Source organism: Styela clava, chromosome 14, assembly GCF_964204865.1.
Source record: "Styela clava chromosome 14, kaStyClav1.hap1.2, whole genome shotgun sequence".
Lineage (NCBI taxonomy): Eukaryota > Metazoa > Chordata > Ascidiacea > Stolidobranchia > Styelidae > Styela > Styela clava.
In genome coordinates this window covers 6,445,910-6,469,913 of record NC_135263.1, presented here as the reverse complement: position 1 = coordinate 6,469,913, position 24,004 = coordinate 6,445,910, and the positions used below count along the sequence as shown (strand labels likewise).

The following is a 24,004-nucleotide window of genomic DNA, read 5'->3' as shown; positions in this document are numbered from 1 at the left end:
ACATCAATCGTCGTTAACTTTCACATAATTTTGTGCCAAAATTTTTAGGTTTTTAATAGCTCTTGGCACTTTAGCAGCCACCCGTAATTTCAGAGATTAATCTTCTTTTCTTTTGAGTGAGTGAAAATGTGTGATCTTGCTTCTAGCAGATTTTCTTAAAAATTACCTCATCAAAGTTATTTGGAGCAACATATTTTGTGTAGGAGTGTAAGTTTTTTTAGGAGTGTAACTGAAAGTATTCGCTCTTTTATTTCAGATATTTTCACACCTCGAGAACATGAAATATTCAATGAAAAAAAGTGCACAGTACTTGTCAGAATCCTGCAGTTTACTCAACTCTTATTGCAGCAATATCCAGAAGATTGTTTCAAGGTTGTTTTGATTTTTTTATTGATTCAATACTCATTCCCAATGACCGCCCTGAACAAGGCACTGTATAAGTATCCACTGATATTCAACATTTAGTAATTAACTCATTCAGTGTCAATTTTTCTGACAATTTTTCTAAGCTTTTTGTTGGTGAAGTTCTGTTTATCATCGTTTAACCTTAAAATGTGTAGAACAGTGGATATCAAACTATTGGGCGCTCCCCACAAGGGGGCGGTAGTCAATTTTTTGAGGGGGCGTGAAGCTACTTGAAACAAAAAATATTTGTTAATTTTCGATCTTGCGTTATTTTGGTTATTTACATTTTGAAACTTTTCATTTATTTCATTATTTACGTTCCATCCACATATTTTCAGCATGTTTATTGAATAAAACATACTTTTGCCTTACTATCTGTTATTTGTAGCTTATTGTTAGCTAGTTATTTTTGAAGTGGGGTAAAAAAGGTTGACAACCACTGGTCTAGAAAGCAAACAACAAAAAATAGCATAAAAAACACAATGAATTACATCCTAATTATGATTACCAATTTCAGTTTTTTCCTCGAAGTTTTTGGAAAAGTGAAACATTGTTTGGAACTATAGCAAGCTGTGTTGTTAATCCTCATATACTTGGGTTTAACATTGAATCAGACATCAAAATTGCAGAACAATTGCCCGTGCTAACTTCTGATATTATTTCATCTTTGAATAAGAAACTGTCAGGAGAAATGAAACAGGAATTTATAAATCAGTTACAGAAAGAAATATGCAATGATGGGTAAATATGGAAAATAGATTTACAAATTGGGATATTTAATGTTTAAATAATCAGTTCTCGGTTACGCAGAATTGAACCTCACCCTTTCAACTTTGCATATTGTCTATTCCAGGATTTCTCAAACGGGTCCTAGGGGGCCCAAGATGACACACAACCTGAACAACCCCAACTTGGTACACATACCATGTTCAGGTTGTGCGCCATCTTGGTATGAATACTTCGGGAGCACCCATAAATGTATAGTGAATTCGCTGTGATTTGTTTAAATCCTTAACAGTGATGAATTCAAGATAATTCATTTGCTTTTGTTTGTTAACCCGTCATTTTTATATTTTCAGAAGCCTGATTGATCAAATTACTCCGTTATCTGAGAGTTCGAAACAGTTTTCTAAAATAAATCTGGTCAATGCTTATTGTGTTTTACAAAAGAGCAGTGTTCTAGTAGAGGTCTTAGCAAAAACAAAGGTAAGAAACAACTTTTGTGTTGTTGAAATCCCTAGGGTAGTAAATCTACCAGTCTATTGTAGTATTAGTCAAGTTTAATGTCTTGCAACTGTTTCAATCACAGCAAAGTCATTATTTATGTCAAATGTGTTTGCATAATGAACTTATTTGAAAACTTCTCTGGCACCACATTTTGAAGACAGGACGACTGGAATGGTTGTTATCATGAGTCACGACACTTACAAACTGGTTTACATATTCATAATCGTTAATTTGATTTAAAATATGTAATTCTGTTTTCCATTATTAAATTGTTATATTTTATTTTGAATTATTTTTGACAAAACTGCCAGTTTCTTTTTTTTGCATTGTTATTGTTAAATGCTTGACTGCCCTTGTTTGAACCTTAATTAGGATTTACAATTAATCAATTGTTAATCAGTATTTCAAATTGCAGAATGGCTGACATTTTTATTTCAGATATCAAGTGCTTTATCGTTGGCAAAAGAAATTGTGTATTTAGTCTTCAATTCATTGGTAGAAAAAAATTTTGAAGAAGGTTCACAGTCGAAAATGATGTTGTCAGCAATTTCGCAATCTACAATAAAGCTTGGAAACAGTTTACTTGATCTCTCTTTCAATATAGGTACTAATTTGAATTTTTATTCGTAATTTAGTTCTGAATTAATAGTAGTATGTATGCAAATATTTTATAAGACGCTCAATTACACCTTCTGTTCTGAACTACCCCTGTAGATGCATCCACTGATATCGAACGATATATATTGCTTACCCAATTTATTACACCCTGGCTTCCTGGGTAAAATTTTTATTTTTTTGGGATATTGGAGCCGCAGGCGTAGTTTAAAACTTCTCTTGAGTTGTAATAACAAATTCATTAGTTTGAAATACATAGTTTCACTGTTGCTGCAATTGCCCATGGACAATGATGCTTTCTCTCATGAGCAAATTTATAATAAGATATATTAATATTTTGAACCAATTTTCACTCTCTAAGTTTTTTGTGTATTTTCATTATGAATCTTCTGCTTTAGGTGTATCTGCAGACATGTTGGTTCAATTCATGATGAATGAAACGTCTCTTTATTCTGATACTGGTGTTTTGCTTTTATCAAAACATGGCCAGGTTTTCTTCTCCACATATAAATCATCTGTAAGTTTGGATTTTTTCATATCCATTTCTTTCTACGGATAAAATCAGAGGTGATAGGTCTTGACTACAGGTTGAAATTTTTTTTTATTTCAACTCTGAACTCTTGAGAAAGTCGAATTTCTCTCAAATAAACCTTTGAGTTATTCAAGCCTCATGTTAAGAACGCTTCTTTTTTGCATTTTTATAGAAAGTTTTGACTTTTTTATCACTATTGCAAGTCTAAATTCTGGCAGAATTCAAAATTTTGACTTGAACTTCTGACTTCGTTATTAACATGCTAAATTAGGAAAATGTATGTCCCGAAAAGAGAGCACAACCAGGGATGACAGTTTACAATAAAAAAATTTGTAACTTAAGGCTAACTATCACAGTCCAATTCATACCATCACATTTTTTTTATCTCGATTTGTTTCAGATTATTAGAGAAATTTGTTCCAAATCGCCCACATACATACCGATGTTATGTAAACATTGCAGAAAATCTAAGGTAACATGCGCAAATATATTGAGTGAAGTTTTGGAACATCTTTTTACCAACCGGTAAGTTATGATTATATATGCTTCAATAATATTTGAATTTGTTTTTTTATATAGCATATGTAAGCCTTTAGCCAATAATTATTTAAGGGTCTAATTATCTGTAGGCTCTTTGGTGGTCATTTGTAACTTAGCTCAGAGATAGGTCGTCTTCTTTGTTTCTGAGTGAGTGCACATGACCTTGATTTTTAGCAAGTTTTCTTAAAAAATGTAACTGAATTATTACATTTTATATTTTTCTGCTTCAGTTGCGGCAAAGTCATTATATTCGTCATTTTTTTTTACATATTTATCTTGTGAGCAAAACTCCTTTGGCATTGTATTTTGAAGACAAAATGACTCAAATGAACTCGAAAAAATGTAACTGAATGAGAGGCCGGGTTTGCCATATAAATATGTTCGCTTTATCGCCTTTCCAGAGGATGATTATGAAAATGCCATCTTTTCATTTTGGAAGTTACAGATAAATGCATCATATTTCATTCATCTTACCATATTTTCAGATCATTTCGCAAAAAATATTCTGCTGATCTTTGCAAAAATATTTTGGCAGAATGGGATGAAAGTTTATCATGTTTATGGAAATCTTCGAACTCAGAAACGGAATGTAGTGCAGCACTGGATATTTTCATTAAGATTGTCACATTGGACTCTACGGTATGTTAAACTTATTTAAATTTGTTGAGACTAAATATTGAACCTTTGTTCAACTGGATTCTGGATATTAAACATTGTAATTTGTTGTATGTATTTTTGTACTTTTCATCGGCCTGCTCACTCACGTTATCTACTCGTGCAGGGGACCAATATACCCGTCATCCTGAAACTCTAAACTTAAATTTCTTTTTTATTCTTCAGAACGAGGATACTTTGAGTTTATTTGAAATTTTGATTTCCTTTATCACAGGTTTGCATTGATCCTCAAAGTTCTGCTTATGTTGCTGTTTATGAAATGTTCTGTCACTTTTTAAAATCAATGACGTTGCCTCTTTCATTCAAAACAAAGGTATAGCATTATTACTTGATTTCACTATTTTTTGATATTTTAAACTAACTATCTGTATTTCGGTGGTGATAATTTGCTTTTTTATTGTTTATCACACGAATAGTAAATTAATATATTGGAAATAAATACCATCAATATCATATTATTTCCATTTAAATTCATGTAAAATGAAAAAACAGTGCAATATGTGTGCAATGGTTTACAACTTTATTTTTCTCCCAAGACATACATTAAAGATGTAAAAATGGACCAAAAACTAATTTAAAAAGCTTATTCCATTCTGTTTTTGATTACGCAATTAAACTGAAACACATCTGAGGAAAAAATGACGGCTGAGTTCTCTGATTTGTACTTAAATTTTGGAAATGTATGTAAAAATTAACAAACAATGCTCAAGGCTACAAAAATAAGGACATGCTTACGTTAGAGCTGATTAAATTTTAATTATTGCTGATTGGTTATTGTTAGGGAAATCCATGCCTTGGAAACATTAATTTTAGTAATCAGTATAGCATAGCATCCACTAAATATTATTTTTAGGTTTTGACTCTCCTCAACTTCTTTGTGAAGTCTGAAGATAGCAAACGTCAAAGCGAATTGAAAAGCGTTATTTCTGATTTCTGTTCTCTACATTTCCCATCACGGTCAAGTGAATTTACAAAAGGAACATATGAATATGATAATTACATTGCTGCTTTAAGGAAATTTTTTCTATGTTTGGAACTGACGGGCAGTGCAGTGGTTAGTGAATATATGTTATTGGACACAAACTATCCATATGGAAATCGTTTTGCTAAACCCATGTTGTTGTTGTTGCGCTTTTTTCTGCATTTCATGGACCAATCAATTTAAAATTTTTAGTTCTTAAAGATGGATGTAGTCGCCAATAAGATATTACTTTTATTCATTTTTCAAATTCTGTGGGGTCTGATATTTCACCCAAAACTTTGAGAACACTTTTTTGGGGTTCCAGAAGTAGGTGTAGCAATATGGAGGTAACTAATTTTGTTTGTCTGCTCTACATCAGGTTGTGTAAAGGGACTGAATGAAACCTATGGGTAGGGGATATATTCGTTTGGCTAACACAAACAGTCCCCGAACTCGTAATAAAACTAAAATAAGGAAAATCGGAATAAAATTATGGCCTAACCTTAACCTGGTACACATACAAAGGAAGTACCTAATTTTTTATTCATTCAACCATTACAGCTTCCATCATCACTGCTGCTTTTTTAAGCAAACTCAGTGCTCGATCTTACCACATTCTAGTGGTCATGTACCTCAGTTTTTCTGTTTCTGATATTTTTTAGCACGCTTTCGCAAACGTACATTTTTCTTGTGTTTGTTCAGGTCTTAGAAGTTCTTATTGGTGTCATGTGTAAAGAAGAACAACATGTACTTGAGAAAGAGTTTCAATCAAGTCTTAGAAAATGTTTTTCAAAGTATGTATACGCGCTAACTAAATTAATTGTTGGTTATTTTCAAGGGACTCTCCACTTTGCGCAAATGTCTGTACTAGAATCCATTGTTGTAAGATGATATTACATTTTGAAAACTCCTAATACATTATGCCCTGAATGAGGTGTAAGACATGAGGTGTTCAACATGTGATACCAACAAAATTAAAATGTCTTAGGCACTATGCCATATGCCCATATTTAAGAAGTTTAAATTTTTTTTGTTCAGTGTTGATGAAAGAACTCAAAAATCCATTCTGGACGTTCCATACAAAATTTTTTCCGATGCAGAGAGTTTTTATCCAGTTGCATTCAGATGTAGAACAATTGATTGTGTTTTGGTCTCTATGATGTCACAATGCTCTTCCAATGCAACCAATGAGTTTTTCACTGATCATATTGGGAACATCATGCAATATCTTGTGGAAGATATCCAGCGGGTATTACTACATTCTTCAGGATTGTGTTTATTACTCGATTTGGTACCGTACTCTCGAAGTATGCTAACTAAGATGGCGGACACCGGAACGTAGTATGCGTACCAGGTTAGGGTTAGGCCAAAATTTCAGGTACAAATACTACGGGAGTCACTTGGCTAGTCCCCGAAGTCATAATAGAACTAAAATAAGGAAAATTGGAATAAAATTATCCAATAGCCTAATCCTAACCTGGTACACATACTACGTTCCGGTGTCCGCCATCTTGGCTCACATACTTAGTACCCTTGATGTTACTGTTTTATTCAGATATTCTCAAACTTTCATTATCCATGTCTCCTTCCCAAAGACTGTTGTGCTTGTGCCTTTATCTTTTTAATAAAAATACATCGTTTTGCTTTTGATTGGATACCATCAGTTAACTATGTTTGCTGAGCAAAATATTCTAACTAGCGAAAGTGGAAGAATAAACGCATTATACTCAAAGCTAGGACTTCTGAAGTATGCGCACCAAGATGGCGCACAACCTGAACTCAGGTTGTGTACCAGGTTAGGGTTCAGGTTATGCGACATCTTGGTGCGCATACTTCAGGAGTACCCAAAGTTATACTTATGACAAATGGGCGATTAACTGAAATTTTGAGAAAATTTTATTTGAAAAAAATTATAAAAAATGGAAAATAAAATTTCCCTCTTATTTTCGGAATAAAACCGGAATTTTGGACTCTTCAATCAAATAAAATAATATTTAAATTTTGCTTTGATTTCTAGTATGTCAAGGAAAAATGGAAAGATCAGCTTGCCATGAAGTCATGTTGTTATAAGTTGATTGAAATTATGTTTTCAAATCTTCAATCTGACGTTATTAAAAACGAGTCTTCACCTCTCGTTCAATCGTTTGCTGCTTCACCTGTGGGTGCTGGGTCGACTAAGTTACTCAAATTATTCATGGGAAGAGTAATCAGGTGAATTGAATGTACTTTGGAAATAAAACTAGAAGCAATTATTGAAATTAATTCTAATAAGTGACTCAGTACTCAACCAACCGCCAATGAGACTTACCGGTAGATTAGTGATTTACTCTACTTCAGTGATTCTCAAACGGAGGGGTGCACCCCACAAGGCAGACGTAGACAATTTTTTGAGGCAGCGTAAAGCTAATTAAAAGTAAAAATATCTGTTAGATTTGATCCTGCCCGCCTTATTTTGGATATTTACATTGCAAAACGTTGCATTTGTTTCATTATTTATGTTTAATCCATGAATTTTCAACGTGTTTTTGAATGAAACCTACTTTCGCCTTACTACTGTTATTTGTAGCTTATTGTTAGCTAATTATTATTTAGGTGGGGCGCGAGACAAATTTTAAAAAGGGAGCGCCCTTTAAAAAGTTCGAGAACCACTGCTTTACTTGATTAATTATCTAAAAATAATAAAAAATAAAATAAAAATAAATCTATCTAAATTATCCAGTATATTGAAATGTATCAAATTCTTTGAAATGCTTTTATGGCAGCGTTATAATGTCATAATTTATCTTTGTAATTTATTTATGTTACAATTTATGACTAATAATTATAAACGAAATTTTTTTTAAAGGGATAAAAACGAGGATATGACTGGAGAAACCGAGCTTTTAGAGGAAAGAAGAAAATTTCATTGTTGCGTTTATAATGCTGTTGTTGCTGCCGTCATTTGTACACAAAATGACATAAAATGGTAAATTAGAATTCTGCATGTTCTTTATTACTACTATTGCTATATTGGTAGCCTACCTCAATTGTTTATCTGTGCTGTGGATAAATTTACTTCCATTGCCAGGGTTAAAAAAAAATTCTTTGACTTTCGTCTCTGGGTTGTGAAAAATTTTGAACACGACTTCAGTTTTGAAATCAGAGAAGATCAAATTTTGAAAACAATTTTGATGTATGCAAGCCTCCTGTGATAGTATGTTAATAACGCTCAGTAATCCTGATGCTTCCTGAATTTTTGTAAAAAGTTTTGATTTTCTCTATCATCTCACCATTGATCATATAACATTTAGACTTTTGACTACGGGTGGTACAAAAATATTACTCCGACTCCTGAGAAAACATTTTAAATCTTTGACCTCAATTCTGACTCCCTGCTCTTGATATTAGATTGGATAATAAGATGTGAAATGTGCCTCTGGTTAACAAGAATATTATCCTTTTAATTTATATTTTTTGTTAATAATCTTCTGAAAAACATTTTAACACTCAATTTATTCATATTTTAGGTTTGATGCTTTTCTATTTTCTGACAACCCAAAAAAGAAAGAATTCTTGTTTGATAATTTAATTGACAAACACAAGAATTATGTATTTCCTGTTGAATCAGATGAACCCGTAGAAAAGACAAAAAAATTTGTTGGTATTCGAAGATCAAACAGAGATATCGCGAAGGTATAAATATTTCCTAATGTATATATATACGGGAACAGCGAGGCTTAAAATTTTTACTCATTTCAGTCTATTTAAATTGAAGCTACCAATGTCATATTAGGAAATCAGTAACACAATTTAGCTCATTCCCAATGTGTGTCATTTCTGAGACCAGAATGCCCATATGGGAATGTAATATGAATTGGGTTTTTGAGCATCCAACCACTTATGCTTTCATGCTTTTCCACTCGGTTGGATTTGTATGCATATAATGCAAGGAAGTTGTAGGAAGAATGAAGATAACTACACAAGTTATTCGAGCGAAAGATGCTGAAATATATATGAATGTGTTTTAGTGCGCAGCAAGACTTTTGAATCATGTAGAATGTAAAAAAGTATGTCATAAATCAGGAGTGAAACATAAAAAAAAAATAGTTTATTTCAAGTATGGGCAAGTATGAGATAATGACTAATTATTGATAACCTCACAAAACGTACTATGATTAAACAAAGTGGTCCCTTTTGGAAATTGCTGCAGTAAATTGCAAAACTTTCTTGACATTTTTTAAATGTTTCTTAACAGCTTCAAAACCCAGAGAATCAATCTGTTGCATACATTTCATCGTTAGCTGGAAGTAGCCTGAGTGAGGATGTCAATCCATTTGACAATAATTTGTCTTTGACTTTAACGGAACGTCCGACTGCTATGGAAAGCGTTGAGTCAAGTTAGTATTTGATCCTTATTTATCTTAATACAAGCACATAAATATAATAGACGACAACATTAGCATTGCATGTAATAGCTTTTATTTGAATAACAATAATTCTAATAATTTGTGCACAGGCAGGAATAAGCTTGCCTTCACACCTCTGTTTACCTTGTGTGGGTTTGATGGTTCAAAACCTGTGGGGATAATCATATGTGAGAGAATTGCTGTATTCTTCACCATCATAGACCAACAGTCTCGACTTCCTCCACTATCAGGTCTATGCTTCTGAAACAAATAACTCATTACCTATTGCCATCCCCGACATGGACTGGTAATTGGATGAGAGAATGTGTTCATCATATGATTAAGTTATCGGCTTATGTCTTATCGGCATTCCTCTCTCCCGCAATAAATATGAACGTCCATTTTATCCTAAAATCCAACACGAATTAGATCGCTTCGTCAAAAACTTAAGTAATGAGTTGATATCTGTTTTTAAGTCGTATCTGTACAAACAGGTGGCAAAGATTGACTATTGATGTAAATACATTCAATGCCCTTTCATTCAAATCTCTGGGAACTGTAAAATATTCCTTTCTGACTTGAAATTTTGCACTGGTGTCAGTTTTAGTATTGATATTGTCAATTTATATCTTCATGATATTGAACTTTTGTTTGAAGATGAAACATGGACAGAAAATATTGTCACGCTGGAGAATGATGAACTTAATGATCATGAGTGTATGGCAAATATTATTTCATTGATCATGCATATGCACAAGAATGCCATAGGTGATATATCAAATACATTATACATATAATTATACACATTATACACCTAAAATTTTGGCAATGACTCCGGGCTCCAGTTTAAGAAAAATTTTAAATTTGTCTCAGCTTCGATTGAGCTCATGTTAAGAACGTTTTGTAAACTTTTGAGTAACTTTTGCTTTTTGAGATTTAGTGTCAAGCCAAGTTCTGTAATCAAGAATGTTAATAAATAAATATTATATTATTATTTTAAGTTTTCCTTAATAATATATTCAATAATAAGGATATTAAGTTAATAAAATGGATATTATATTATTATTTCAGGTTTTCCAAAAGTTGACACGGAACTGAAAAGCAGTCCATCCACCCTTCCATTACCTAAATGGTTGAACATATTGATTTCCAAACTATCTTTTTCTCCACATAACAATGTTAAATTGTTTATTGCAAAACTGGTCATCAATTGCGAACATATTTTTGAACCGTTCGCCTCTCATTTAATTGCTCCTATGCTGAAAGCTGTTCTTTCTCACTTCAAACATCAAAACGAAGCTGGCGACGCTAACCTTGGTATGGATCAGTTTGTTGTGGATGCAGTCGCAACGATGCTGTCGTGGTCCCGAACTGCAATACCTAAGGTCAGTGGTTTCCCACTTTTTTAATACTGGTACATTATTTCATACGGCTATTTTGAAACTCTCTCCGTCTCCATTTTTATTTAAATTTCATAAGGTTCATAAGCTAGTAATACACTCAAGTTGCACTCTGGCTTTTGTAACATTTGAATAATTCACAATTCTTACATAAATGTCTATATTACTGGATCAGTCAATAACGTTTAGTAATACTACACACCAAATCAAAGTAAAAAAAATTTGAAACAAAATTATTTAAAATCAGCAGGCTTAGTTGGTTGAAGCATTAGGCCCAACTGCATTGCTATCACAAGTTAAAAATCTTGCATTCAAATCCCAAGTGCACCACTGTTAAACCGTGTCGAAAAAATTCCTGTTTTTACCAATTCCCTTTTTTAGTAGCTCATGAAGTATTACTTGTACAGTGCCTTGTTCGAAGTGAATGGTGTGAATGAGCATAACATAAAAAAGTTATGCTCCAAAAGGATGATACTCACCTCACCATAAACTGAGTGCAAGTTTATATAATAGAAGAGTGAAATAATATTGATCTTCCTAATTACAGGATGACATTGAAGAAAAAATTCTGACAAGAGCTTTGGTTGAAAATTTAATGAAATACATTCAACATGAAAATCGTTCGGTGTTTCGACGTAATCTCGAAGTTTTGAAAACAACGATTGAATGTTGGAGAATCAGGGTATCAGATATCAACACTGATATTATATTTCATCAATGTGCAAGGTATTTTGAACTTTTTCTTATCTGGTTTTGTTATCATCCAAAGAATGCCGCTAATTTGTGTTTTAGGCCAGTATGATCCTTTTTAATATGACGCTTATTCCCCCCTTTTGTTCCAAACAAGAAGCATATCATGTTAATTGCTGCCACGGCATCACTTTATTCATATAACTTCTCATTATCCTACTTAACAATTACATAAATAATGTTCTAAAATCATGTTTTCCATTACAGCACTGATATCAAGTCAAATGATAATTTTCCTGGATTGCAAGTGCTTGGTGTATTACTTGCTAATGATCTGCCACCGTACACTCCTTCTATTGAAGTGGATAGGAACGTATTCTTCCGACGGTGAGTAACGCTCGAGAAATTCCCAAATTGTCACTGAAAGATGCTATTTCAGGTTGCTGTTTTATACATTAAATTGTGATGTATCGTGTCAAGCCACTCGCGTTTTGTAAAACATTATTTTCTCTCAACAGCAAGTTGTTATTTTAATGCTTATTCATAGTTCATACGACGTACTTGTAAAAGCCGATGATATGAGAGAATTTATGCATATCTTAATGTCGGATTTAGCTACTTATGAAATGTCTCCGTGTAGACATTTAAACAGTTTCGGAACTTTTATTGTTTGCCTTATTAAGAACTGCACATAAATTTTTTCTCAAGTATCATTTATTTCAATCACTATTTTTTCATTTATGTTGATAAATATTTCCAAATTTTTGTCTTCAGAATCTTCAATAATATTCTTTCTGCAAGAAAAGAGATTGTTGATACAACGTCAGAAGTGATTGGAATGTCATTGAAACATCTTGCGGAAAATCAGAAGGAAGTTGAAGGAGAAATTCATGACATTGTATGTTTTTTTTTTTATATAAATGATATTTGATTCAGCATTGATTTTCATTCAAAAACTCGCCATTCAAAACTAAATTCATAGACGTGGTGTAGGGATGGGCAATGTAGAATAATTCGGTATTCTGGATTCGATTTAACTATTCTAGAATATTCTAGAATAGTTAAATCGAATCCAGGATACCGAACCCTATTTTATTTTCATACTTATTCAAATAGTGAGAATTTTCCTAATTGCTGGATTTAGATGTCAAAAAATTATAAATGTATTTCTATAAATGTATTATTTATTTGGAAATGTCCTTAACATTGGATTTGATTTGATACTAAACAGGCATTTCCCAGGACAATGAAATCTAAGAATATTACAATATTTTTGCTTTCAATTGTTCCAAATGTATGTAATCTCTAAATACTAATATGCTAAATTAAGACAAGCTTCAAACACTTTAATAGTAAGAGGTTAAATACAAAAATAAATATGACACGGCATTAAATCATTATTAGTGTTAGAGTGCCGAGTGTACTAAAACATACCCGCTGAGAATTAATTAGATGCAGGACCAGCGTGTTGCCACTGCAACCTATGCGACCGGTGTAAAATATTAAATTTAACCACTGTCAATTAAAATCAACTTTTTATTCTGTGCGATCAAGACGTGCAAAACAAGGTTCCTGTAAACGCGATTTCGTAGTTAGTTATTAGTTAATATCATCTAAAGACGAATTCATTTTCTAATATTATCGTTACATATCATTATCTACCCAGACTTGGCCCTACTCAAACTCAATACGTAACTATTTTCGCCAGATGTGGCATCTTTTTTTAAATTTATCTGCGAATAAAATTACTACAGACACTCGATCAAACGTGCGTCTATCTTGAACGATAGAAACGGACCGAAAGATATGTAATCTTTTGAGAGTGAAATTTGAAATTTAAATGCGACAGATCGTCGTGTTTTGCGATATAACTTTGTATTTCCGAAACTGGTGTAATAAAAGTAATAAAATTATTCCTAAATAATATTTGATTTAAATTAATCGCAAGTAATGTCATAACATTTCATGCCTGGCTTTTGGTTTACATGCATCATTTTCTGGGGAAAACTCGCCGGTCGCGGAAAATCATTTACAGTAATGTAAAATGAAGTTAAATTGAAGATTGTTGCAATCAGATTATCGGAATATCGCCAGTAAGTCGGCACAAATAATTATTATCATTAAACCCTAGCTAGATAGCAAAGCAGGAAAATGCAAAAAATGGTGCAATAACGAGTCTTCGTCGTATAGTGTACTTCACAACTTCTTGTCCAGAATAGGCCGATTGAGATTACAGTGTTTGATGTTTACCGATTTTACGGGTTCTTTGCGATTTGGCAAGTTTAATTAAACGAGAGAAATTTCCACGCGAGAAAGAACGCTGGTCTTTAATTAATAAATTAGAAACCCGAAATACAAAAATTGATGCACGGCGAAAACACAAAAATGGTGCAATAACAAGTCTTTGCCGACTTCCTGTCCAGAATACGCCGATTGAGTACAGTGTTTGATGTTTACCGATTTTACGGGTTCTTTGCGATTAGGCAAGTTTAATTAAACGAGAGAAATTTTCACGCGAGAAAGAACGCTTGTCTTTAATTGATAAATTAGAAACCCGAAATACAAAAATTGACGCACGACAAAAACGCAAAAATGGTGCAATAACAGGTCTTCGTCATGAGATGTACTTCGCTGACTTCCTGTCCAGAATACGCCGATTGAGATTACAGTGTTTGAAGTTTCCGATTTTACGGGTTCTTTCCGAGCAGACGCGAGTCTATTTAAACGAGAGAGATTTCCACGCGAGAAAAACGCTCATTTTTAATTGATATTTAGAAACCCGAAATGCAAAAATCGACGCATGGTGCCGGAGAGGCGGAAACCGAATCCTGTTATCGGATCCTGTTGGATTCGAATACTTTGGGATTCGGTATTCTATATTGCCCATTCCTAACATGGTGGCAATATTAGACCCAATATGATGGCATCTCGAGTACATGTGAAATTAAAGTTCTGAAATTTATGTGATTCAGTATGAACCTGTCAATACAACATAAAACTAACCACTATTTCTATTGAAAATTATTATTAAGTGACTATACTCATCATTTCTTAATAATGATTCCATTATTTTCCCACTAACGAGCAGTCTTCAAAAGACTTGGGTCCTCTACTCATCTTAAGTTGGACTCTCGCGTTATCTTCTGCCAAACACTCAAAGTGACTTGGGTCATCTAAATGGAATGACTCAGACTAGTCATTAACTGTCCTCCAGTGAGACTCAACCCAATGATTGACTTGACTCAAGTCCCGATTCGCCAGTGACTTAACTTGACTCTGGGACACTTGGTTTAGAGTATTCTATCCAACTCTGCTTAACCATGTATTCTTTTAGAAATTGTATTAACTCAGACCTAACTTCTGCATACTTCTTGAATTTGAAACCGTTGACTGTTTTGTAGTATATTTTATTTTTAATAATCATGCTATATTCCAGGCTACTGGCATACTCGACAAACTGGCAAGTTCATCTAAGAGTGGTGTGTCTGGATTTGGCATATTTATCGATGTTTTACTCAGAGTATCGAGACATCATTCTCCAGCTGCTAAACCATTCCTTTCTAGAGTTTTATTCAATTTGCCAAAGGTTTGTATTGCTTTGCTAAGTCCATCTATTTTGTGTTCAAGAAATAATAATGCCAAAAATATTATCGTCGGTTTAGATTGACTGAGTCGAACTTACAATGACGCCAGCCAATTTAAAAAAAATTCGAAACAATCATTTTTTTGCTATTGATTGGGTTTCTACGAGACTAACTACTTGCAAGGATGCTGTAGCAAAAGTGAAGATAACTATAAGTGATTCAAGAGTTTTTCTGCACACTAACACAAATAAATTTCTGTAACGTTTCGTCAACCAAGGTCAGACTTCCTCAGACACATACTTGTATATTTGTGTTAGTGTGCAGCAAGACTCTTGAATCACTTATGACAATTATTTTTGGTTCATTTTCAGTGACTTCCTTGAAAGTATAATTTGAATAGTCCACATTGTGGTACTGGCAGCTGATATTATTTATCTGTTTGCATGATCTTTCACGGAATTTACTGGATATTGTCTCGGATATATATCAAATAGAAAATAATTCATATTCAACGTTTCAATGTCCAACTTATTTGTCTTTAGTTACCAGGAACGGAGATGAAGACCAAATGCATTGATATCTTATGCTTAAATGTTGATGAAATCAATGGCTTGTTAGCTGAATTGAAAGCGAAGGATTTCATTGAAATGCTGGTTCACAGGTTTGGTTAAAGCTTTACCTATATTTCTTCTTCTATTGTAAATTATGTGCTTCGTCTGTGAATAATAGGAGGAATGACATTTGTGCCGGAGATTTCTTATTCTTATCTAGTAATATCGTCCTTTAACGTTATATTTGAGAGGTCTTGTGAGTGTTACGTTAAAAACCAGCGCAGCGAAGTTGGGGTTAATTTACATTCGACCCAAAACTATGAAATATTTGATAATTAACCCGGTTTCTGCAAACATTTTAATTCACACTGCAACCCCGAACTCCCAAGAAATCAAATTTTGACCGCAATATCTCTTGCATATGCAAGATTTTAACCATTTTATTGTTGACTTGATGGAAATATACACAAAACAATTTTTCCAAATCTTTCTACCAGGGACGAATCATTACAACATTCCTGTTTGAAACTATGTTCCGCGTTGGTTCACAAATCCATTACTTGGGATAATAATATGAACAAGATGAACAATGAAGACATGATTTACCATAAACAATTAGTCGATTACTTCTTCCCATCGGTGGAAAAACATTTTCAATTCCATCCAAGTCCGCTGTGTAGACAGGTATGTATTCTAATAAATTTTGAATTTGTAGGGAATATGTTGGCCATGATGGTCTAACAGTCAAAATGTGAGATTGGGCTGACACTCCATAAATTCTTAGGAAATGACATTTTTTGCAAAAGTATCTCATTGACAAGTGAAAACTACTACATTGTATGATACTGCAAACTTTGTTTAGGAATAAGGGAGGAAAATTACCTTGCTTGGCAATTGCCACATCTTGCTAACCGCTATAAATGCCCTTTTTGTCGTGCCTCTGAATTGAACAGGTTGTCATCGAGGGAATATTTATGTGTATTCCTTCGAGGGAATATTCCTTGTTTTTGTAGAGTGATTCAGGTACTTGTTAGTCCACTACGGCCTCCTTCACAATGAAGTCCATGCATTTGAATAAATAACTGGCTAACTATTTCCATACCTGACATAGACTGGTAAATGTATGAGGGCCCACCTCTTTTCTTATGATTTAGTTGTCTAATCGACTATTCATCCCTTCGGAATAAATTTTTTACAATATTATTATATTTTTAGGAAATGTATGATTTGGCAATGCAGATATATGATATTCAAAACAGGTGAGTTTGTTTTCAAACTTGTTATTTGTAGATTGTATGATGTATTAGATAATAATTATTTTTATGTACTTTCCAGGTTTCCTACTGAACATCAATCCTCAAACACAATCAAAACTGCAAAAATTATTTTACTACGTGGATTGAATGATACAGAAGTGTTTCTCAGGTAGCTTTGTTCACTTCGTTCCAAAAGTGTTTTCATGGTAAATATTGTCAGTTATCGAAGGCATAATCATCTAATCAAATCCAGTGATTAAAACACTTTGGCCATTCTTCCTACATGTGGGGAATCACATACCGCTAACCCATCGTTTCCTAAAGAGGAAGAACATTAGTGTTTTCATGGAGGTACTAAAAAAATATTACTCTTTATTCGGTGTAGTTTTACTAATGTTATTTAGTTATAAAAAATACTGAACAAATGGACACATTATATACTATTCAAACTGCACGAGTTAATAAATATAAAGAGAGATAAATATAAAAATCCTTTTCTAATTCCTAATTCCAGAACACAAGTCATTAATTTCTGGTCAGAAGAAAATGTTGGTTCACATCAAGTTAGATTAGCAGCCGATCCTTCTGGCAAAATTAACGGATTACTTGGTGAATTGTATCAAAACGAAGTGGATGAAGCTGGATTTCTCGCTAGTTCATGTAACTTACTTTTACAAGCTGCTTCAAGAAGTCCTGATTTTGAACGAGCAATATTTGAACATCCATTGTCTGAATGTGTTTTTCAGGTTTGTATGTTTTATTTGTGTTGCGGTATTCTTCTTATGTACATGATATCAGTAGTTTTTTACAATATAATCATGGCTGTTCAGTCATTGTGGCATGTTGCATTGAAGTCGGAGTCTTTTTTTCAAATTGTAAATTGTCTGAAGTGAAGACAAAATTTTGGACCTTTTATGGTGGCCGATCTTCAATTTCAATCACACTGATCTGCTTATAATCTTGAATATTGACCTATAAAATTCTATCATTATACTTATGATTATTCATTCCAGGATGTAATTGTCGATCATACATGGCAACACAGACATTTCACTATGAATCCAATGTTTGTTGAAACAATTAGTTCATCCTTTGGCAGTTCTCCTACGTTATCAAACACAGCTGCAAACCAACAACCAAATGCATTACGAGCTACACAAGTTGAAGCTCAATTTAGTGCGACTGTTGATAGTAAGAAAAATATGGAAATTTTTGGGGGGAACTTGGGGTTCTTTTTATCATATTTTTCATGTCTTTCACCCCAAACAAGGAACTATTTAAGCATCCACTGATATGTGTGTAGATACTGTTTTTGCAAAGACCGGAATATTTTCGGTTTGGCATTTCTTATCCAATTTATTACATCCTTGGTTAATGGGATTTGAACCTGTGTTACCAACATAGTCAGGTGTAAATCTTCAAACACTAGGCCAGGAATTGTGGTAATCTAGTTAACATTGTCACTTTATCTCTTTTAAAGTGACTGGGAAAAACACTTATGACTGGATTTCCAATAGTAGTGTCGATACTTTTTCAACATTGAATATGGCTGGTGTCGTTAGTTCCACTGATAATAAAGAAAGTGCTATATTAACCAACAGAAGACAAAACAGACATAGAAGAAAACCTGTTGGACAGGATTTTGGAAAATCAAATTTGAAGTCTCCGATTGAAGGTATTTTGTAGGGGTGTACGAAACGATTTAAAATTAATTATATTCAATAGTCTTAAGAATTAGTTTAAATACTTACTTCAATAGTTATGTCAATTATATTTAATAATTTGGGCAGTACTTGAAGCAAGTTGAAGCCATTGTTGGAATTGGAAGCCATTTTTTTGACTGTATTGTGAAGTTGAGGTTAACTGAACTTCTTCTAGTAAAATCAAAATCTCTGATATTTAATAAAATAACGTTTTTTTAATACACACATTTAAAATGATCTTCATTTCAATATAATTGATAATGTTTAAAATCTAAATTAATTGCAATGTAGCAGAGTACCAGTGTATATACCTATTTGGAAATACTTTGAAGCAGTATGTATTTTTCCATTGTTTTCCATCATAATTTCTAATTTTTTTCTTGTATTTTCAGAAGCTGATGATATGCAGATAGATATTGCACGTCTGCGTAGAAAATTCCAGAAAAAATCTTCAACTGATAACTACCACTTCGCCAGAGTTGTGCAGCAGAAAAATAGGAGAAAACAGGTATTTTAATATGTTAAATTTACGTCTTCAGAGATCTATTTTTCCATCTACGTATCCAAATCTTTTTTTTTTTTTTTGGCTTACCGGTACCTGTTTAAGTAAAATATATTTTTTGGCAAGAGAGAATTTAAGGCTCGAATCTCAAGATTGTAAAATAATTTGAAAATATACTGCTCATAGTAATCACATTTGATAGGAAAACGTAAATGGAACTGGATAATAGATTATGATTGCTTTTCTTTTTTATTTGGTTTAACAGATTTTATTTAATAAGTAATATTGGATATTACCAGTAATTGACTCAACCAAATTTGGAATTGAGTGGACGCAAGACATCTAAATGAATAACTCGTACACAACTAAATGTGACTCTACTTTACTCGCTACTCAGGATTTGAGGATTCCTACATAACTTTCAATTGGCTTGTATTGAACAAACTGAAACTTTTTAGGAAGTCATCAAACGTGAGAAAGCAAAACGTCAACATTCCGTGCAGTTGTATCGAACATACAGAGCTGGTGAACTTCCAGATATTCAGATTCATCACAGATCTCTCATTGCTCCTCTTGCAGCTCTCGCTCATCTTGATTTATTTGTGTCTCAAAGATTACTCTCTTCTCTTGTTCACGCTGTTATCGAAGAACAATCAAAGAAATCTACGGTGAGATACTGAACCTGTGAACAATTTATTTAACTGTGGACAAATATGCCTTCTACAGCCTCATAATTATTATAATTTCTACACCTAACTGAACTATTGTGCCTATATATATATATATATATTCATTGCTTAATTATCGATTGACAATTTACCAAAACTATTTCATCAACTCACGCATGTGTGTTCTGTTATTTTGACTGTTGCCAGAAATATTGTTCTAGGTTGCATATATCATGAATGCAATGCATTATATGTCTTAATAATCATTCTTTACTTTTAGGAATATATCAAGCAGATTGCTGAAACTCTTGGAAATGTTTTAGCTTCATCTGAACAATGTAATCCTGCATTCATTGCTTTTATTCTTGATATCATTCAAAGAAATGCAGCTTCGATAAAAATTAATCCATCTATAGTTGCACATGCTGCTATCAAGTCAAATCAACATTATTATGGTGGGTGATATTTATTTATGTATATATATTTATATTTTTTGCATAGGAGAAGAATAGTCAAAGAATTTGGTTTGAAGTCTATAGAACCCACAATGCAGTGGTAGTTAAGACATTGCATTGTATTTGCATCGCAGAGTAAAAATCTGAATTCAAATCTGGAACGCAAAATTTATGCCAATTTTGGCTATAACATGTGCAATTTCGCATTCACTCAGACTTGGTATTTCAGACTCAATGTCGATAATGGAAGTTAAATATCCAAAATAAAACTCAACCAAAGTTGACTGAACAATTTCAACAAACAATTAGAAAGGCGTATTGAAGAGATTGCATAATTCCAAAATTTTTTCTATTGAAATTTGGTTTTGTCAAATTTTGGATCTGGAATCAAAGAGTTTTTTTCATTTAACTGGGAGTTAAAATCAACCAGTTCAAGGTCAAGAGAAAAGTCAAGGTTCAAAATCGGAGTCATTATACCAAAATGGAGTTGGGTGCAAATTTTTTCAGGTTTCACAGCCCTCTTAGGTCACATTTTCAATTAAATTCAATGTTATTTTCTGTTCTAAACTACTTTTCAAATTGATCATAATTTCTAGGTGTTCGAGTCATTGAAGAATGGCTTCTCTCACAACAAGAACCTGAAGAACCTTCGTCAAAACGTAGAAGAATGTTGCAGAAATCATCTGATGTTAATGAAGCAGACGTGGTTTCATGGATTGAATTAGCAAGGTACTGAATTGATAATATCTATGTGAAAGGACTGATTTATAAAATGTTCAACTTAACTTAAATTGAATCAATGAGGTTCGAGTTATTTACTCGTCTCGAAGTTGGATTCAAAGTCACCATATATCAAGGACTTACTCGATTAGAGATGTTTTGATCGTTTTCGTTTAGCGTTGTATTCGAATATTGAATAGTTTTTTTTCAATTCCAGTTAATCGTAATTTAGAAAATGCTCAAAATTTGCTACTGCATCCGCTCAATTCTTGTGTTACATCACATAGTTCAAAATCGGAATCGGACATTCCTATGCAATGACTTCTGAAACAGTCGCCACAATCACGCCACTCATTAGAATAGGATGATGCTTACCATTTCAGCAACAGGCATCAGTTCAATGTGACAGACTTTGTACCATGTCTTGTTTTTTTTCACTCACATATGGTGAGAAATAAAGTGATTCAAACGCCCTGCATCATTGTTTTGACTCTGGTTAACTTTGTTGAAACAATACTCAAAATGTTTTTACAGTGTTATTCTAGAATAGTTCAGTATTCAGATATGAACATCCCTAGACTCTAGTCATCTTGGTAAAATAATGTTTTCGGGTAACCCCCAGTTCACCCCAGTGATTGACTCACTCGAGACTCCTATTACTCATGACTCAACTTGACTCTGGGTTCAGGGACTTCAACCCAACGGTGTAGATATAATTATCATCCAGTCTCAATATTTTATCAATATGCCAACTATGTTTATTCAGGTTATACAGAAAAGATCTGGACGTACTTCGAGGAATTTTTACTGGAACACCTGTTGCCAGATCTTTATTTGGTGATGCAGTTGAATATGAAACTCAGTATGACTTTACTCAAGCGACTAGAGTTTATCAAAAGGTTTGTAAAATTATTCATTAACAATTGGACTTGATCATAAATGCTTTCATTGCAAATATGTTCGCAAAAATTTTGGGTACTCCAGAAGTATGTGCACCAAGATGGTGGACACTGGAACGCCGTATGTGTACCAGGTTAGGGTTAGGCCACAATTCTAGGTACAAATACCACAGGAGTTATTTGGCTAGTCACCGAACTCGTAATAGAACTAAAATGAGGAAAATTGAAATATCATTATGGCCTGACCCTAACCTGGTACATATACTACGTTCCGGTGTCCGCCATTTTGGTACACATACTTCTGGAGCGCCAAATTTGGTTTGTGTGTTAGTTGATTATGCTCATTCCTTCCAGTTTTCACCAGTCCTCCCCTTTCAGTTCTTTTCTTCCAGTTTTTTTCAGCTCTTACCTTTCAGTTTTCTCTAATTATTCCTTTCAGTTTTCAGTTCTTTAATTCTCCAGAAATAAGGTGTGCTTATCTTTTCATAATTTGAATACGCTTGATTTTTATCGATTGAGAAAAAAACCAAGACCTGATAAATAACCTGACTTAACCAAGTTGCACTCAATAGTCATAAACATTTGTATTATTGTGTCATTGGACACAAAGTTTACCAAGATCATCAGTTGCTGGGAATGGTTTGATGTTAGGGAAACAATATCTTTGTTGGACACAATCTAGTACTATATTTTTTTCAATTTTCTTATGAGGGGTTAATATTTCATCTCAAATTTTTTTAAGTATTTGTTTCTGAATATCTGTCATAATTCATATCTTCCTATTTTAGTGATAAAAGTATTTTTATTTCCAATCTAGGCACTTATAGAAGATTTAGAACCAGAACCCAGCGACGTTGAAAAAGATCTTTGGGAAGATTGTTTATTGAATTGTTTAATGAAGCTTGGGAAGTATGATATGAATTTTGTTGTTTAATAACATAAATCGGGATTATTCTCTTTACCAGATGTACCCAGCGCTGAATTCGTTATATAAATGGCTCGAACTTCGGAGTTGGTTTTTTCAGCCTCCATAGCACTGTCATATAGTCTTGTAAATATTTTGTCTTTCTGATGAATAATTTTGTTTGTAATTCAGATGGGAGGAAGTCAATAATTTTTGTGATAATCAATGCGACAATTCGTTGGAAAACTCATGGACGAACAAATATTTTCAGGTTTTCAATTTTTTACATTGTATACTTTTGTTTTTTTGAGTTGAGTCTAATTTAAGTTAATTTAATTTTGATCCAAAAATTTCACATAACTATGAAATTAACTATGTTAAATCACCCACTCATTACTTATCGATTTTAATCGGTAAGTATGTTGATAGGTATTTGTCTGTTAGATGCACGCGATATCTCACGAAAGCGAGATTGAATCTGCTCCAGATTTTGCATGTGCATTCATCTTATCTCGGACCAGAAGCCTATTGATTTTGGGCGAATTATGTCGTATAATTAGCGAGTTATCAATCAATTATTGATATAGTGATCTAGATTTTTGTTAAGCGAGAGAATTTTGAGACCCGCCGAGTGTGTGTGTGCGATGCGCAGTGCGCAAGTTACAAGAGCGGATGAATCGAAACTGCAGTTTCTGTTTTGGGGGATCCCCTAACTATCGATCAATAAGTCTTCGGTTTCCAACTGATATTCTCGTATAATATATCATAAACACACACACATAGAAGGTGTTTATGTAGCTGAGTTAGTTTTAAATCTGGTTGAAAAGAGTAAAGCAGTCATTATCTTGTTTATATATTCTGACAGCAAAGATTTTTGCCAACTTCACTTCATGCAAAAATGTTATTACTTCTTGATGGATCGTCAGAATGCAAATCTGAATTGTTAAATTTTGTTGAAAATGCCATCAAACATGGAGGAGATCGAAAACAATTAATTGAATCTAGGCATTCTGATCATGTTGCAATGCTATATCTACATCAGGTAATACTCCGAAACTGTTTACTCCAAAATTAAAATAACCACATAACTCTAAAACTTGGATTAAATGTTACTTACAATTTACTTTTTTCATAAAGGAGGATTACAGCCAAGCAAGTTACTACCTTGAGAAAGCAATGGATTCTTTCGCTGAGGAATGGTCGCTTTCTGATGTACAAACTGACATATTGAACAAAGCTGTTCATTTATCGGATATGGCTGATTTTATTGACATTATGCAGCAACATCAAGGTATTGTGATTATGTGACTTCATTTTTGATATATGAATATA

General features: G+C 33.2%; 1 protein-coding gene across 1 annotated transcript in view; it reads left to right on the top strand.

Annotated features, from left to right (window-relative positions):
* Positions 1-24,004, top strand: part of LOC120340358 (DNA-dependent protein kinase catalytic subunit-like) — a 53,121-nt gene that overhangs the window by 15,665 nt on the left and 13,452 nt on the right. The window contains exons 28-64 of the mRNA XM_078119959.1: positions 257-372; positions 923-1,146; positions 1,485-1,611; positions 2,071-2,236; positions 2,646-2,764; positions 3,180-3,304; positions 3,805-3,958; positions 4,209-4,307; positions 4,848-5,048; positions 5,658-5,749; positions 5,994-6,204; positions 6,973-7,166; positions 7,801-7,920; positions 8,462-8,627; positions 9,190-9,331; positions 9,998-10,108; positions 10,412-10,725; positions 11,288-11,466; positions 11,698-11,817; positions 12,205-12,328; positions 14,867-15,016; positions 15,557-15,675; positions 16,063-16,249; positions 16,781-16,824; positions 16,901-16,990; positions 17,336-17,567; positions 17,835-18,012; positions 18,302-18,496; positions 18,917-19,032; positions 19,485-19,694; positions 19,975-20,149; positions 20,746-20,878; positions 21,636-21,768; positions 22,586-22,677; positions 22,865-22,943; positions 23,538-23,714; positions 23,810-23,963. Of these exons, the coding sequence (XP_077976085.1) occupies positions 257-372; positions 923-1,146; positions 1,485-1,611; positions 2,071-2,236; positions 2,646-2,764; positions 3,180-3,304; positions 3,805-3,958; positions 4,209-4,307; positions 4,848-5,048; positions 5,658-5,749; positions 5,994-6,204; positions 6,973-7,166; positions 7,801-7,920; positions 8,462-8,627; positions 9,190-9,331; positions 9,998-10,108; positions 10,412-10,725; positions 11,288-11,466; positions 11,698-11,817; positions 12,205-12,328; positions 14,867-15,016; positions 15,557-15,675; positions 16,063-16,249; positions 16,781-16,824; positions 16,901-16,990; positions 17,336-17,567; positions 17,835-18,012; positions 18,302-18,496; positions 18,917-19,032; positions 19,485-19,694; positions 19,975-20,149; positions 20,746-20,878; positions 21,636-21,768; positions 22,586-22,677; positions 22,865-22,943; positions 23,538-23,714; positions 23,810-23,963 (5,568 nt within the window). The remainder of the gene's footprint in view (positions 1-256; positions 373-922; positions 1,147-1,484; positions 1,612-2,070; positions 2,237-2,645; positions 2,765-3,179; positions 3,305-3,804; positions 3,959-4,208; positions 4,308-4,847; positions 5,049-5,657; positions 5,750-5,993; positions 6,205-6,972; positions 7,167-7,800; positions 7,921-8,461; positions 8,628-9,189; positions 9,332-9,997; positions 10,109-10,411; positions 10,726-11,287; positions 11,467-11,697; positions 11,818-12,204; positions 12,329-14,866; positions 15,017-15,556; positions 15,676-16,062; positions 16,250-16,780; positions 16,825-16,900; positions 16,991-17,335; positions 17,568-17,834; positions 18,013-18,301; positions 18,497-18,916; positions 19,033-19,484; positions 19,695-19,974; positions 20,150-20,745; positions 20,879-21,635; positions 21,769-22,585; positions 22,678-22,864; positions 22,944-23,537; positions 23,715-23,809; positions 23,964-24,004) is intronic.